Consider the following 17,052-nt stretch of genomic DNA (forward strand, 5'->3'; position numbering starts at 1 on the left):
CAATCATCCCTCTTTTCTCAGCGAGTTGTGTTCTGGAAGGCTGCCAGGCTGTAAAGAGTCAATGAGGGGCAAAGATAGGCCTTGGCTCTGCTCTCTAAATACCGCGGGCGCTGTCTGGCAGGGCTGGCCGCGAGGAGATTAGACAAATATGGATCTTCCATATAAATATTTCCTCCCACAGCCGCTCTGCCTTCCCTCCTTCACCTTTCCTGGCAGTCGCCGAGACATCCGGCCTCATCATCATCATCGCACAAGGCCATCGCGGCCATCATATCGCATCAGCGGCCCCCGTCGACTGGCATTTGTAACAGGATCCCCTCGGGGCACCACGACTCCCCGCTCTCCCCTCGTTTGTCATGTCATTGTAATGATGTGCGTAAAAATCATAGGCTGTGCGCTAACTGAAGGCATCCTCTGCAGCCTGCCGCTTAATGCCAGCTGACTGGTGCGGGATTGGCAGGCCACGCAGGGGCCTTGAGGTGCCCCCATCCATCGGGGCGGCAGCAGAGGATAATGCCTGATCGATAGCCGTGACAGATGAAGCCCTTTGTCTTTCTGACATGTGAAGAGGAACTAGATTAAATGCTGGCCACCATTTGCTGTCAGCGAGAGGAGGCTGACTGGATGGGTACGAGAACTCCATGTTTTCAGTCTCCAGTGATTGAGAGAAATACACCCTCAGAATTTCAATGACTTCATGAGACATTGTTAGTTTTCTGGTTGGACGTTGACAATTAATTAAAAGTCGAATGACATATTTGTTTCCATCAATGTGTCATATACACAAGGGTTTAACACAGAATAAATATGCTTATTCAGAAAGCTTGTACATCTCGATGATATCTTGGCCGTACATTGATATATATTTTCTGACCACTTTGGCAGGAAAGTCGTGTGAGAATCCCAAGTGATAATAATCTAGTAATCACTGCTTCACACGGCCGCTTCTTGCCTTGCTAAAAATGTATGCAGAGTTTAATTGAACTAATTAACAATTAATGAGTTGAACAATTGAAGGAATTAAACACAGCTGACTAATTCAATCTAAATGAACATATCATAGCAGCCGGACCTATCTTCCAACACACACATTCATTGTCCTGAGGGAAAGTCATTGTGTAAGGCCACCTCATCAACAAAGCATTTCAAATTGAACACAACAGCGGTGAAGATATCACCACAGTAGCCATTAAAATGAACTTGAAGCCACTTACAGCTGTGCTGTTATGCAGTTTTTGGGGTTGGTTCATTCACAATGAAGCCCTGGTAACACCAGAAAGTAGCACAGCAGAATCCATCACTATGTCTTTGTGAAAGAGGTGCTGCTAAAGGTGTGGCGACATTGTGACCAAGGCTAGTAGGTGAATTGCCATAGCTGGCGAGCTAACTGCTAACAAGCTAGTTAGCCGGGATGCTAAATTACAAATCTTACTAGGGCAAAGGCTTGACCCGCTCTACTCTGCCTCTGATCTGCTAGCACCCGTCGCCTTTGTTGGTTGGATTTGTTAGGTTTTAGACACGAGGAGTGAGATTGGTTTGAGGTAGGGAACAAACAATCAGGGAAAGCCAATCAAAGGCAGCCAAGACCAGTAAACTAATGAGCTATTAAAAGTCTCCAGGGTAGCTAGCTTGCAAACTGTCAAGTTAGTTAACTTCGTTGCTAACGGAATAATAAGCTCAAGAGTTGATTCTACAAACAATGCGTCTTTTGTGGAGCAGTTTATACTCTAACAAAGGAGGTAGGATAAAAGCACTGTCAAGATGGATTGTTATTTGAGCAAATCCACTATTACAGTACTTATATGCAGGTGCGACTGAGTCTTTAAAACCTATATTTTTTTGCATAATGTGAAAGTGTTCGCTCAGAGAAATATTACTCAAATCTACAGCAGAATAGAGCTTTTTAGCCTCTTTTAGCTCATGGTTTTGGTTTCAGAGCACTCGTTTCCGGCAGCAATCAGATGTTTTAAGCCAAAAACATCTATGAATAAGTGACTGCACACTACCTGCCCAGGTTTAGCTGGACAAAGTTAGCAACCAGCTCCAGAGCTAATGCTACAGAGCCATATATATTTGGTGGAGACCCAAAAAAACCTAAAAGTCTTGGACATCAGAGCTTCAGAGCAGCCTTTGAACACACCGTGTCTTTCCAAATCAATCTGTCATGGATTACTTATTCCCTCACCTTACCTTACTATTTAACTCTAAATCACTACGAATTCTACTTTATACTGTTCTAAGACAAAAGAAAGACACAAAAGAATGTTTAAGCAATCTCTGATAACTCGGGTGTGCTTTAGCATTAATGTAATATGTATATAATTTGCAGTAACTGAGCAAACACACGGAAAAACAACTTTGTGATCCTTTAAAAGAAGCCACAGCATATAATCAGTTCAGTGAATCGAGTGATGCCAACTCAGGCAATTAAGTGGAAAGTTTTCATGGCTGCAGGTAGTATAACACAACATTTCAAATTTCTACCTGCACACATAGTCTGCTTTGCAGATCCGCAGCTGGGCCAGGCAGTTGGGCTTGTCCTTGTCTTCGTACGAGCAGGACGGCACGATGGTTTGGCGCCGGCGCTCTGAACAGGCCGTGTCGGTGCAGGGACAGAACAGCAGCTCGTTGGTGTAGTCAGGGGGGACGCGGTCAAAGAACTTCCTCAGCGCCTTGTTGCACTTTGGGCGGTTACATGGACCCGAGCGGGCCGACGGCTGGATGCAAGACGAGACGTATTCCGTACGAAGCTTCTGACACGTCTCATCTATGTTACACGCCTTGGCGGCATCCAGGCAGCGGTTCACCGTTGTTACTTCAGACTCTAGATGGAAGAAGAAGAAGAAGAAGAAGAAGAAGACACAAATGGGAAGCAGAAAGCATTTCATCCTTCTGTGTGGTTTGAGAAAATAAAATCCCAGGTAATGTTTACCAATGATTTCAAGGTCTAATTGGAGTCGGTATTGACTTTCCACTCTCACCTCACATGTAGTGTTGCATTTACAGATGAAAAACAGAAATGTGTGTCTTGAAGTGCAAACTAAACCAAAATGATGATTAGATGTAATAGCGCCCCGTGCAATGAATAGAGCATGAATGGTGTTTAAATGTTGCATGAGCTCGGGCACTGGATGTGTTTCAGCTGAGACCTAATGGCTGAATATTTCATTCTGCTGGGTTAATGCAGTGACAGTGCTGAAAAATCGGCTGCTCCATCTCTCCAACCGCACAACAAGGCCTGTAATTACTGCTCCTTCCCTTCATCCATCTATCCAACAATCCCTCTCCATACAGCTGGGCCCACCCCGCACTCACCTGACTCCCTCCGTCCCTCGCCATCTTCCTCCATCGCTGTGTGCCCGACACTCTCAGCGCACCCATTACCCATTTCTCCATCTGTCTCTTCCCTTCTCCTCCATCCCCTCTTCCTCAACTTTGTCCATCTCTGCTTCCCTCAGTGCCCGTGCTCCCTCTGACTTCCACGGTAATGAGCCACCTCATGTGGCAGCAGCAGAAAGCCCCTTTCATAACCGTCTTTTTTTGGCTGCATTATTTTCCAAGCCATCATCACGTGTGTTTTTTCTCCCAAGCGACCTCCCAGTCAATACAGCCATGATGACGTTCAGCTTCTCTGGCAGATAGCACCGCTCATTAGTTCGTAAACTGCCTGTAGTTGTGTCTCCTGGTGAGTTCGGCTCTCACCCAGCTGTCACATGAAATATGAATGGCCTTAGAGAGCAAGCCAACACTCCCTCACAAAACATAGGTTATCCCCAGTTTACCTGCTGAGCAGGCGGGGGGAGGACCTGATGGACCTCCAGGTCGGGATGACAAGTTGCATCCAGTGGCCTCATGCGTAGGAATCTCCACACAAGCTTTCATGTGAAATCGTTGTTATCATGTTTTACCTTTTTTTGTGTATTGCTCTTATCCAGGAACAAGCCTCACACACTTCTCCACCTCGGAGCTGCCCGGTACAACCACAGTCCAGAGCAGCTCCTTACTGGACCCACACACTGCCTGGAGGCGGTCTATCTCCACTCGGGTCTCTGCCACGGTAACCACCTTGTAATTTAACATGACCACTAAACTATCCACACAAACACTAAATATAAATGTATCTAAAAATGACAAGCTTTGTTTTTTCTACATACGGAGCGAGTCCTATTATTGGAGCCGGCCGCCATGTTTCTACAGTAGCCCAGAATGGACAAACCAAACACTAGAAAGGGTCATTCATGTTTTCACGTCGGCACCGTAGTTCTGCTCTCTGTTGGTTGCAATCCTACAAGGGGAGAGTATTTGTCTTTGTTCCCCTAATCTGGATGTAAAACCTCTCAAATGAAAGCTCCACACTTCACCCTCACTGTATCATTTTGGATCCTGGTTTCCTTCTTTCTTCACCAAGCTTGTGACCAACCTGCATTCGATAAAGAAAACAAAACTCTTGGTGTTTGTCTTGGTACCAAGGTGCATGAAGTAGAAAATCTTAGTGAGGAAAAACAATTTACACCCCTCTCATGCTGCGTTCACACCAAACGCGGCGCGAATTATTCGCGTGAGTAGATTACATACAAAGTCTATGCACAGACGCGATGAGACTGGCGCGGCGCGAATTTGCGATGGTGCGGCGCGATGGACGCGAATTCGCCAAATCGCCCCAAACGCGTGAGTTGAAATTTTTCAACTTCGCCGAAATATTCGCGTTAGGCCCCGGCGCGATAGCCTATCAGCGTTGAGTTGCTCCCCCCGTCATCACTGACGTCCTGCCGTTGTTGAATCAGGAAATAAATCCTGTAGCCGTCTGTGTTCACCCAGAGCTCTACGATACCTCATATCAACAGAGACCAAACTACGTGTATACATGTGTGTGTGTACACCATGGTACAAACAATGAATAGACGCTGCCGTATTTACGTCTAGATGACGTTATTCTGAGTGTTGGTGGAGTTGCTACAATGTTAGCATAGCCTAGCACCGATCCGTCCGCTCCATTGAGAAGACAAGTAGCCTACAAATCGGCATCATTACGTCGTTATTTCGGAGTCCCTTTTTGTCGGTTTATTGCCGTTAAATCACAGCCAAATCAGTTTATTTAGTGTTCATACAGCTGTAGTAAACAGCGACCTGTGGCTCACTAGACACAGTGAACACAGCTCGATAAAATCCATGGAGCTCCTCTGGACAATGTTATGAACCAGACATGACGGCGTTTAGTTTCCCGGGATATCTGTGACTTCCACAACACGTACTAAGCAGAAATAGAGGGTATTTGTTTCATGGTTAATGGCGGACAGTTGAACGGCTTTCAGGGCGATAAGCCCCGCCCCCTCTCCGGCGCGATTCGCGCGAATGTACACAAATGGTCCCCGGCGAGACCTGCGGCGCGTTTGACGCGAATATGCGGCGCGATGAATTCGCGTTTGGTGTGAACACGACATTAGAGGCCAATGATTAAAAAGCCTCTTTGTTGGTGCAGAACACCTAATGTTAAACAGAGACACTTTCTTAAAACCACTGACTTCACGTTAACTGATGAATTGGTACAGGGTGAAGCACTCTGTAGTTTGAATACTCCTCAAAACATGATGAGCTGCAGCTCCGGCTTGCATCTTTGAAAAGGGTCATTACTCCGTTTGAGGGAGAGATGCTATAAGGGCGGAAAAACAGCCATTAATCACGACTTTGTTGTTTCGGCAGTCGACCTGTCCCGATGCATGGCATGGATGTGAACTTTGACCTCACATAGCTGGAGAGAAATTTATGAGGTGGCTGAGCATGGTGCAGGTCTGATGCTGCTGTAAGTCAAAGCAGCCTAAAACACGCACTGTCATTTAAACAAGCAGCTTATGTACGAGGTCACAAAGATGCATTATGAAGCATGTGAAAGGGGACGGCCACTGAATCTGAATTGTTTCGGTATTTAGATTTTGTCTTACATTAATCCATACTGTCTCACACGTACAGGTGAGCACAGTTTATCTGTCATCTCACTCTACGCACAACAAAATAATATGAGTGATTGCAGCACGCTTCTGCTGCTAGTGTATAATTAGCATAATTAACTGGAACAGAAAAAGCTAAATACAAGCATGAATCTGCACGTTTGTAGTTGTGAATATGTATGGAGGTAGACGCCTGCCATGGAATAAAAATAACAAGGGCTGACGGACTGTAAGATATGAAAGCAGAATGGTATTTAATAGCTCACAGGCTTGTGAGCGGTTAAAGGATCAGTGTGCACCTGAGGTTCATGGAGGGTTTGAGAAAAAGATGGCTGAGATGTGAAAAACGAAAAGTGAAGGAAGCCGGAGCGGAGCTGCAGTGTACAGTGCTTTCTCTGTGGGCGGGTATATGTACCACAGCAAGTCAAATCAACATGTGAAGCGAAATTTTATTTTAATTTTTTTAGGAAAATGTTTTGAATCCAGCCAATCAGGGCCAGCAGGCAGGTTTCACTTCCCAGACGGTCCGTTGGAAACATCCGTGAGATGTTGTAGAGCTGTGTCCTGGTTCAACTTTGACCTCTTGCACCTGCAGGCTAGTTCTGTTTCTTTACATCTTGGGCCTAATTGACGCAGCTTCTAACTTTGTTATTGTGCGTTAAGATGTCACCGTACTCACTGCGCTGCTACCGGAAACATGTCGTCAACGCTAAAATGTAGTCTGAAGGGGCGAGAAACCTGAGGTTCTAAATAAAGCAACAGCTTAGCAAGATTATCTAAACATCTTCCCCCATCAGTCAATCAATGAATCTATGACATCTCACTGAAATGTTCCATCATTGCGCAACACAACTGTGCCTGCAACACGACTAAAAGTAGAGCGAGTCAAAGTTGAACCACGAGGTGAGCTTGTGAACTGGGATTGAATATATTTATGACACATAAGTCTAAATCAACCTCGGGCTTAAAGCCACAGTTGGTAACTTTTATTGAAATAACTTTTTGTCATATTTGCTGTAACTGTCACCATATCCTGACAGCAGTTTATGAGACAGATAGTCTGTTCCTCTGCCTCCTTTAAACATCACTAATGGCATTTGCACGAATCCATCTTGCCTGGAAAAAAACAACCAATCAAAGCCGAGGAGCCTCTGACGCAGCCGTCAGTCTCTGAACTCCGACCAAACTGTCAAACTAGGCAGCGCTGATCAGATATGAAGATTCTGTGACTGCATTGCCTCTTCCTCCCCTCAGATGTTGATGGAAACATGTTTCAGTGTGCTGCAGAATGAGCTGGTGGCTGCTCAGGCCGGTGGGAGGTTGGCCGTGCTTGGTTTTGGCTCGCCTGTTGATAATTACTTTGGTGAGTACAATATTATCATAATCATTAAAGATTATGTTTAAACCTGTGAAAATCAGTTCCAAGTGGTAATAAACCAGAATCGTTTTAATTGGCTCGTGTGCACACACAGTGCTGTGGATGTTTAATGGACTCTACTGTAAAGCTGTGTTTGGTTTCCATGCCCCCTGATCTCAGTGAGTAGAATAACTGTTACTCAACCTGAACACAACCTGAATTTACCTTTAAGGCTTTTACGCAAACTGTCTCCTGAACTGGCCTCATACCACGGTTAAATCATTTGCCTTTCTTCTCCCTCTGATATAAAAGAAAAGCATGTGCAGTTTGCTAATGTCGGCTTGAATTACTTCAGGTTTGAAGTCATAAAATGTGTATTTGACACTGATCCCTCATTGCCATTAGGAGCTGCCAACATACTAAATGACCTTTAATATCACGAGGTTACCCGTGATCCCGTGGTAAAGATAATAAACATCGCCGCTTATCCAGGTTTGATCACATAAACTTGAGCTTCCACTCATCGTCTCCAGCTCAGTATTATACATCCAAATGACATCATATATGTTTCAGACATGCAATTCATAACCCAGTTGCATAACAAATATAGCAGATGTAATTAGCATATTAAAGTATAATTTGAATTCTTAACCTTACCTTGAACTTGTTTAGCTGCTTTTATACAATATTGATTTAGTGCAGGTGCAAATGTATTAACAAACCAACTAGATGTACGTTTCTCATTTTATTAATAATAATAATAATAATAATAATAATAATACAAACCTCTCTTTGTAGAGCACTTTTCTTAGATGTAGACGATGTAGCTCAAAGTGCTTTATGAAGCTGTGTCCTCCCTTTGAGATCCACTTCTTTCAACTTTCTTTGTGTATGTCGGGCATTTATCATTACACTGTGTGGCATATGCATGAATGCCTTCCACATTAATCCCTTCATTTACGTCCTTCTTTAAGTTGCACAGACTCTTCATCTCAGCTTTACTCATCCGGAGTATAATTGCCATCAGAGAAAACAATGCACTTGACTTTATGTCCTCTCCAGTGAAGAATAAATAAATGAACTCCTCCTCCTTTGTGTGCAGCCTCGAGTAAACAAACCAGCTCTGTCTCGCTTCCTGTGTCTCTTTCTCCCTCTCGCTCCTTTATTTCTTCCAGTTTCTCTGTTCGTCATACTCCCCCCCGAGTTCTGTTGCTTCCAGATGCATTAAAGTAAATAGGTAATTAATCTGTGCCTCCGAGGCTAACAGCAGCACATACCTGCCCTGCGGCTTGCCCACAGGCTCGGAGGCAAGACAGAAGCAAAGTGTGGGTTGTTACTCATCAAACACCTGCATATAATAAACCTCCATCTACTCCGTCAAAACCACGCAGGATCGCATCTCCATTTGCTCTTTCTTTGACACACAACTTGGTCGAGACCCACTAGTTTGTTATTCTTTGTGTGAATAACGGATGCTGCAGAGAAACACTTGCAAACTCACCTGCAGCAATGGAGGCCAGACGCACGTAGTCAGAGCCCCTCTCCTCTGGTTCATACGGGAAGTCCTCCACCAGACTGAGTCCTGCCAACATGGAAGAGAGAGGTAACTTCTGTTGTGCTGACAAACCAAAATAATGCTCTACTTCTCTTCTACTTTTATGTACAGAATTTGTCTGTGTCAGTGTCCCGAAACACTGACACAGACTCTCATATCTTAAAGGTGCATACAAAGTTACAAGGCCTGGACAGAATAACTCATGCATGGCCGGATTAATCTGTTAGGGGACTCTGGGGCTCAAAATGCTGTTGGAGCAACATATTGACCTCCCACCCCTTAAGAGGTCTTGAGAATTGTGTCAAAATATACCAAACACAAAATAAGCTGCATTGACAAAGACCCACGAAGCATCATTTAAATGTACAATATTAGATGTGCGACTAATTCAAAAGCATTTAAATGAACGTATTAACGTGAAGCAGGTCTTAACTACACGTTGACATATTGTTGAAATGCTGTTAAAACAATGAAAACGTAATTAATTTTGTCACCAAATGGAACCCAGTTTTATTCTCAACATCAAGACGTCTTCTGAGCTGCAAATCACCAAATCAATTGTTCCTGTGGAGGAGCAGCTCACCAGAAGGAACATGACAGCCATGGAAGTACGAGGTGGTTCACATACTCTGCTCAACAGCCTGCAACTTCATTAAACTCATCTACAGGGAGTGTCTGCTTCAGTTGTTGTTTTAGACGTTTTTAATGAAGTCTTTACTGTATATTATCTTGTTTCACACTCACGATGATGATGGATGATGGATGAGCTTTACTGTTTGTTTTATTACTATATAATCTTCATTTCTTGGCTTTTGCATTTGCACTTGATTTGCAGGATTATCACAACGTTGTCAAACTTGTTAAACAGCACTGTTATATATAGTGTAGGACATGACAAAGGTTGTGCAAAGCGTTTGGAATGAGCACAAAAGTGATGAAATACAATTAGTGTGGGTGTAACAAAAGGAATGTTATTGTTATTGACACAATAATCACTATTTCAGCCTGGAATGTACTGCAGAGCTCTCTGGAGGCGGAGGCCTAATTCGTGTGTAATGTGCTGCACTCACTTGATAATCCCAGTAACATACTGTAGCTGCTTCCACCCACCTCTCGGGGACAGAAGCATCAGAGTGTGTGTGTTAACGCCGGTCTCACCGTGCAGCACGGACTGATGCAGACTCCAGTAGATGCTCAGGCAGTTCTTCTCCTTCTTCATGCCTCGTTTACACTGGCAGCCGTGGAGAGGAGTGGACAGCAGCGCCGTCATGGCAGTCTCACACTGGTTCCGGGCCCCGGGCCCCAGCTTCACGCTGCCGTCCCCCGCCACACACTGCCTGAGGGTGCGCAGTCGCGGGCTGCAGGTGTCGTCGCTGGAGCAGGTGTCTCCCGCACGCAGGCAGTCCCTCCCGCCTGCAGAGAGAGCCATGCGTGGGACTCCTGCAGGATAAGACAGACGGAGAGGACAGGTTAGTCTCGTGATGAGATGCGAGCAGGAGACGGTCTGTGGGTCGGTTTTCTGTACAGTTTGTTCAGCGAAGCTTTAGTCCAACGGAACATTCCAGAGGCTGTTTGCATGTATAGATGAGACCATCCGCTAAGTATTAATCCCACAAACTGAACCAACAAACTAACAATAATGCAGCTGCATAATCCAAACTCAATGACACAAATAAATGAATAAAAACACCAAAACATGATTTCTTTCTTCATTTATTACCATTATGATGACGATTACCAAGTTGTTGTACCAAGGATTCTAGAAATCATACCGAAAGTGACAAAAAGCATCACGAGGACTCGGGGGGGAAAGCTGCCCTGACAAATCTTGTGTTTTTGAAATGTGTCGAGCCGACACACTATAAGAAGACTATAAGCCGAGAGACTATAAGAAGCACAACTGGAAGAAAAGTTGGGACTGAAAATGTCAACATTTAAACAGAGCTGCAGAAGAATCACCAGCAGCAGGAGGACTGAAGCAGGTTGATCGCTCTATTCAAAGCCGCCGGACTCCATTGAGAAGAACAGTAGTTCACCTTGCAGAGCGGGGGAGCTGTTGATCTACCGCTTCCTTCAGTGGTTAGTTTGTGTTATTTCATGATGTTCTGATCCGAACCTACGCGGTCTCCACACAGCAGTACATTGCTCGGCTTCTCTACTGCTGTATTTATGACCAGAACGTTGGGATTTGAATAAACAAGGAGCACCACTGGGAAGCTACAGAATGTTTTACCCTTAAACATAATGAACACTCCCCTAAAGCTGCTGATTTAATGAGCGCTTTTATGACCCACTGAATCCTCGCTAAAATAATGTAAATTGTATTGAATTTAATTATTGGATTCGTTTTACATCCCTTGTCAGAAGCAATCAAACTTGGTCAACGAGCCATCTCACTACTGTATTCCAGCATTTTAAACTGACATTCATAAACCCGAGGGGGGTGCTGTAGTATTCATGAATTCATCTAGTTGTCACATAGAATACATCTGACACCACTGACTGGATTTGATAAAACTTGGGGGGGGGGGTGATGACATCCTGACATGTTCAAAATTACACTGAGGTGTTTGAGCTCAAGTCAAGACTTCAGTGTCATATTTGTTAGCAATTAGCCGTGAGAGGGGCTGCAGCAGCTAGTTTACTGTTGTCTTGTTTCATGTGGCAGTAATAACATGCCGGCTTTATTCCCCTGAGGACAGTAAACACTTGTTTATTCCCAGCTGCCTAACAGCTCTTAGTCCCACTCTTAAAGATGATGTAGTGTTGTTTAATCCACCCATGCGTCTGGTTTGGGATAACACTAAAATATGCTTATGCATATTATAAGAAACAACAACAGGCACAACAGCTGAGGGATGAAAGACTCCAATATTGTATTGTTCCAAACTACAGATGAACAGGATGAACAGTGTACTGCCAGGGACCAGAACATTTACAACCTCAAACTAAAAAAAGCACAATGGAACAAAACGTCTGACTTTTTATTTGTAAACCCACAAATCCCAAAAATGTCAAATCCACCGAAGCCAACTTCATGAAGAAGCAGTTGATTGAAGTCACACAACGTAAACAGAAATGGTCATATTTGCCTGTATTTAATTAAAATATGATATACTACCATATAGTAAAACCTGTTCTGCTCGTAAATTGATGTCCATATATCTTGACAATGTTATTAGTTAGCCGGTTACGATAAACAATCTTTTCTGCACTTGTTATATGCAGGAAAAGGTTAAATGTGGTGGCTGGACATGAACATATGCATCTAACTTCATAGCAATCCATCAATTGTTGTTGAAACAGTTCACTCAGAACCAAAAATGTCAACCTGCTGGTGGCGCTAGAGGACAGGTCAGGGGGTCAGCACTTGTGAGGATGATGGGCGAGCTGCCGTACCATAAGCCTGTGAGAGGGTGTGACATTCTGGCCATGCACTTTGCTTCAATATGTGCTCCAAGTGTGTGCTTCTTCCATCAGAGAGGGACGTTATTCACAAGATGCTAACGGTGCCACAGCTCTCCTGAGCATCAGGCAGGTCAAAGCTAGACTCCCAAAGTGAATGCGGGGAAGGCAGGTGCTCTTTCTTGGGTTCTAAATATCCTTTATGAAGAGCTGGCGCCTGTGTTACTCTTATGTGAGGTTTTTAATACTTGCTGGCATCAAATCTCTTTAGTCAGCTGTGTTGGTAATATGTATGAAGGGATCCTAAGGATGCCCTTCTGGAAGACACAATTCCCCAAAAATTGCCCCATCACAACATGGTTTTATGGCAAACAGATGAACTGTCCCTGCTCCGATTCAGATCCTGCAAAGCTGGCACGAAGCACTCAATGATAACCCCAAAATGGAAGTTCACGCTGTTTTTGTTGATTTCTCCCAGGGCCGACTTTGGCTCATTGTGAGGAGCTCTCTGAGTGACAGAGCAAAGGAAGCAGTGGGGTTCCTGTGTGTCCGATCCCTGTGAAAGTCTAGCTGGTGTCACTGTTGCTTTGTCATTTGCATCGGCAGCCTGGATTCATGTCTGCCTCCCTCTGCTATCCCCGTCACCAAGCTCCTGATGGAGTCTCCTCATGGCCCGCCTCAGAAGCCCTTAGACTCTGTGACTGAATGTGTGGAGGAGTTTTCACTTTCTATGACTGGAGCTAAGACCATGCATATGTTAATCAGTGCCAGGAGAGAGGACAACATCCCTTCTTCTCTGACTCCAACAGGTTCTGGTCAAAACATATGTAGAGACTTCAAACAGCTTGGAGAGCAGATATCATCTGATCCGTCATGGGACCAAAGATCCATTACCTCAAAAGAGCTGCTCTCCCAAACAAATAGATCTTAAACATGCCAGCCTGGCTTTATGTGGGTTTCCTTTATCCCCCAGATAAAGATTACACTTTGTTATTCCTCTAGCTCCTAAATCGTCCTAATTATTCAATAAATTGTAATATATTGTCTGAAATTCCCCAAATTTAAGGTTTATGCTCTTAACTTAAGGCTCATATGTTTGACATGTTTCAGGATTCCCTGTTTAAAAGCTGTGCTGTTGTGCTGCTTCTACTGTCGTCTCAAAGTCATAGGATTCATTGTCTACACAGAGTGGATATATGTTCCAAATTTCATGGCAATCCATCCAAAAGTTGTTGAGATATTTCACTCAGGGCCAAAGTAGCAGCCTGACCGACAGCCGTCCCTCGTGACGCTAACTTGAAGGAGGAGCAGCCGCTGCAAACTCCTATTGTGCAGACAAACTTTGTTCAAACCAACAGAACTTTACTTTACACTCGAGTGAAATCCCAAAGCTTCATAACACCAAATATGTCAGGCTGGATTTTGGTGAAATGTGTATAAAATGATGCATCGGAAAGATTTCCATTTGAAGGAAAGGTGCAGCCACACAAATACTGAGTCAGAGGTTTGAATATGTCCCCCAGTGTAAACATATAGCTTCTGATAAAGAGCTGCAACAAGCCAGAATGTATATGAAGTAGTCAGACAGGGCAGAATAAGAGGAGTTCTCTAACTTTAAATAAACTGTATGTTAAGTGGTTCATTCATTATCCAGACCAGCGCAGCTCTCAGAAGAGTCACAAACCATTTAAAACAATCTAAAATGATGGTGATGAGTTTTAAACAAGTGAGCACAATTGGTTATCGACTGCTTGGCAGATTCCCAGAAGCATTTCCGTGTCACTGACTACTCGTTGAGACGTTCTGTGCAGCGAGTCGGTTCAGTAATTAAATCTTGATCAAATTTTATTCCATCACGGCTTAATCAAGTCATGAGGAGCGGAAGCGTTTCCCCAATAAACGGCGGGAGTTTGCTCTTTCTCCACCGGCAGACTGACACAACTCAATCCCACGTCTACGTTTGGCTCAAGCTGTTCCTCAGAGGAGCTCTCCCAGCGTTACGTAACTCTAGAGACGATCAGATAAAAGGGCATTTCATATCGGAGTCAAGTGTACATCTTGAGCTGAAGCCTGCTGTGCTTGTGGGGAAAGAAAAGGGGTTAACTGCCATGAGTCCTGCAGGAGGGTTCTCAACCTTTCCAAGGACTCAGCTAATCTAGAGGCAAGCTGTCAATAACAGTCTAGACAGACAGAGAGGCAAGAAGCGTGTTGCTATGGGTTTGGGGTGTTAGTGGACGCTATTGAGAGAAAGCATCTGCCACTCAAGCGAAGAGCTCATCTTTGTGGAGGTCTTGACAGACGGCCCTTAGTGTGCCAAAGGAAATATCCACCTCAACAAGTCCTTCACTCCACTGTAGAATCTTTAAATCGGATGTATTCCAAGTCAAGCAAGAGGAGGGAGAGAAAACCCTGCAGGGTGAGATAACGTCATTAGTTTCTGATGCAAATCAGCTCCACTTTCTGAGTTTCCTTGTGTCGAGTGATGGCACCTTTAAAAACAGCGGAGGAATCAAGCCTTATGTCAAGATACTTCACTCGCTCTCAAAATGCAGATTAGCAAATGGAAATACGTGACACATCTCGCCTTGTTTAAGAGAAACACTATTTAAACATCGAGATCTCTTATGCAAGTGTGTGAAGCTGCAGGTGGGAACAGCTGTGTGGGCGGCTGTGTGTGGGTGTTCTGATGTGGAAGGTGGAGCGCCGACAAAACCCAAAAGCCCGGTTTGGCTTCCCTCTGCTTCAAGGCAAAAGAATTTAAAAAAATGCTCTGGTGAGCAGCAACGGCGCAAATCGTATTAAATTGTAACTAATCCAGTGTGGAGAGAGGTTTGATATTTGTCTGAGAAATGAAGCAGCACTCCAGATTGCCAGAGATAAGCGTTTGCCTGGAAACAGAGCCGCAGCGCAGCAGCAGTTCAAAGAGAGGCAGTCAGACCCAATTAGGAGAAATCAGCTGCCTTGTCCTTCAGATTGGTTCCATCCTATACGTCTCCCTGTTCCTCCCACCGAGGTAAATAATCTGCTCGCTCTCTCTCTCTCTTTCTCTGCTCTTCTGTTTCTATTCCTCTTTGTTTCTGTTTCTCTTCTTTCCGCTTATCTTCCCTGTTCCTTCCTCTCTCTCTCTCTCTCTCTCTCTCTCTCTCTCTCTCTCTCTCTCTCTCTCTCTCTCTCTCTCTCTCTCTCTCTCTCTCTCTCTCTCTCTCTCTCTCTCTCTCTCTCTCTCTAACACACCTGATATGGTTCAGGGAGCAGATTCGAAAATTCAAGAAATATTTTCAAGGAAACGGGTCACCAGAAAAACAAAAGTGAACTCACGGTTACTTCCTCTGATCTCGGGCGGTACGAGCTTCATTCTGGCAGCAGAGATGAATATGCAGTGCTTCTGACAGACAAAGCGTGGGACTGTCCACATTAGCATTAACTGAAGAGTGATCTTTCTGTTGACAGAGACGTGGGACATGAAAGGAATGTAACCCGGGTCCTGTGAGCAGATAAACATGTTGATTTACAGCTGCAAGTACTAAGACACGACATAGTAGACAACAATGGGTGAGACTGACAAGAGTACCAACACAAAACAACTGCTCTACTCAAAGGAAGCTCATCGGGGGGCTCCTCACGTCTCTCTGCCTCCCACCTAAAGCCCGGCTCCTCTACAGCCACCGAGCATCAGTCACTGCCATCAGCCCGCAGCGATCAGCCAACAAGGGCGGGCTTCCTTTAAAACCCATAAGAGCTGCACCACATGAAGGGAGCTCAATAAGATCCAATCCTCCATAACTGATGTTCATCACTGTGAGGAGTCCGTGGAATGAATCACGATGATAGAACCGGGAAGAACACAGACATTGATGTCCATGATGTGATGTACTGAATATAAGAAGGGTATTCAATTAAGATTCAACCAGGTCCATGTAGAGAGACGTCCTCACGCAGCAATGATAACCTGCGCTGTGATTCAGCCGACATTTCAAATATAGAAAGTTTAATTGAATAATATCTGCCTGTTAGTGACCCCTGTTATATATCGGACATGTTGTGTACGCTCCACTCCCAGAAACAACAATTATAACTTTCTGCTCATTCATCTTTAGTTGCATTCAGAGCCAATCAGAGCGCAGGATTTACTCTAATTCCATCGTTGGATTATGAAGCCCTCGATTTCTTAAATTCTATTAATTGCTGTAATTTTCTGTTCATTATTGGTAAATGTATTTGTACACAGATGCACAATACTGACTGTCCAAGAAGGGGGAAGATTATTATGAACATAATTACACCCTTGTTGTGTCTCTTTGTGTCTCGTTGTGTCTCTTTGTGTCTCGTTGCGTCTCTTTGCAGCTGTTTTGCATCAGCTAGTAGTTGCTTTGGAATCTTTGGCGACTCAAATCTTGGGTTTAGTTTCGGGTGAACGTCCTTGTTGGAAATGTCTCCCATGATCATTGTAACTACGTTAGCAGCCTAAACTTCTCCATCTTCAATAGCTCAACATCACCATGAATAACACTCATGTTGCAGTTGCTGCAAGCGATCCCATTCACTGTGTTGTCAGTCAATGCTTTGCATACAGGTTCAGCATCAACACGTTGTGACTTTAATGATAAATAGACGGATTGACACTGAGACTAATCATTTGCTTCATCCATCGCTGTGGGCCTGTACACTTGATTGAGACGTTATACGTTGTATTGATTTATACAAATAAACTTGTCTTTCAATGCATTTGTTTTCCCAAAGCAGTGGAACAAAGATGTTGAAGAGACTATTCCCAAGATGGCCAAAGACAA

General features: G+C 44.3%; 1 protein-coding gene across 1 annotated transcript in view; it reads right to left on the reverse strand.

The window, feature by feature from the left end:
• Positions 1-12,282, reverse strand: part of gfra4a (GDNF family receptor alpha 4a) — a 31,680-nt gene extending 19,398 nt beyond the window's left edge. The window contains exons 1-4 of the mRNA XM_076107207.1: positions 12,228-12,282; positions 10,016-10,297; positions 8,804-8,884; positions 2,485-2,824 (exon numbers count right to left, since the gene is read on the reverse strand). Coding sequence (XP_075963322.1) covers positions 2,485-2,824; positions 8,804-8,884; positions 10,016-10,297; positions 12,228-12,282 — 758 coding nt within the window. The remainder of the gene's footprint in view (positions 1-2,484; positions 2,825-8,803; positions 8,885-10,015; positions 10,298-12,227) is intronic.
• Between the last annotated feature and the right edge of the window lie 4,770 nt (positions 12,283-17,052).

Source organism: Anarhichas minor, unplaced genomic scaffold (assembly GCF_050575085.1).
Source record: "Anarhichas minor isolate MPS153535 unplaced genomic scaffold, ASM5057508v1 ptg000038l, whole genome shotgun sequence".
Taxonomy (NCBI): Eukaryota; Metazoa; Chordata; class Actinopteri; order Perciformes; family Anarhichadidae; genus Anarhichas; species Anarhichas minor.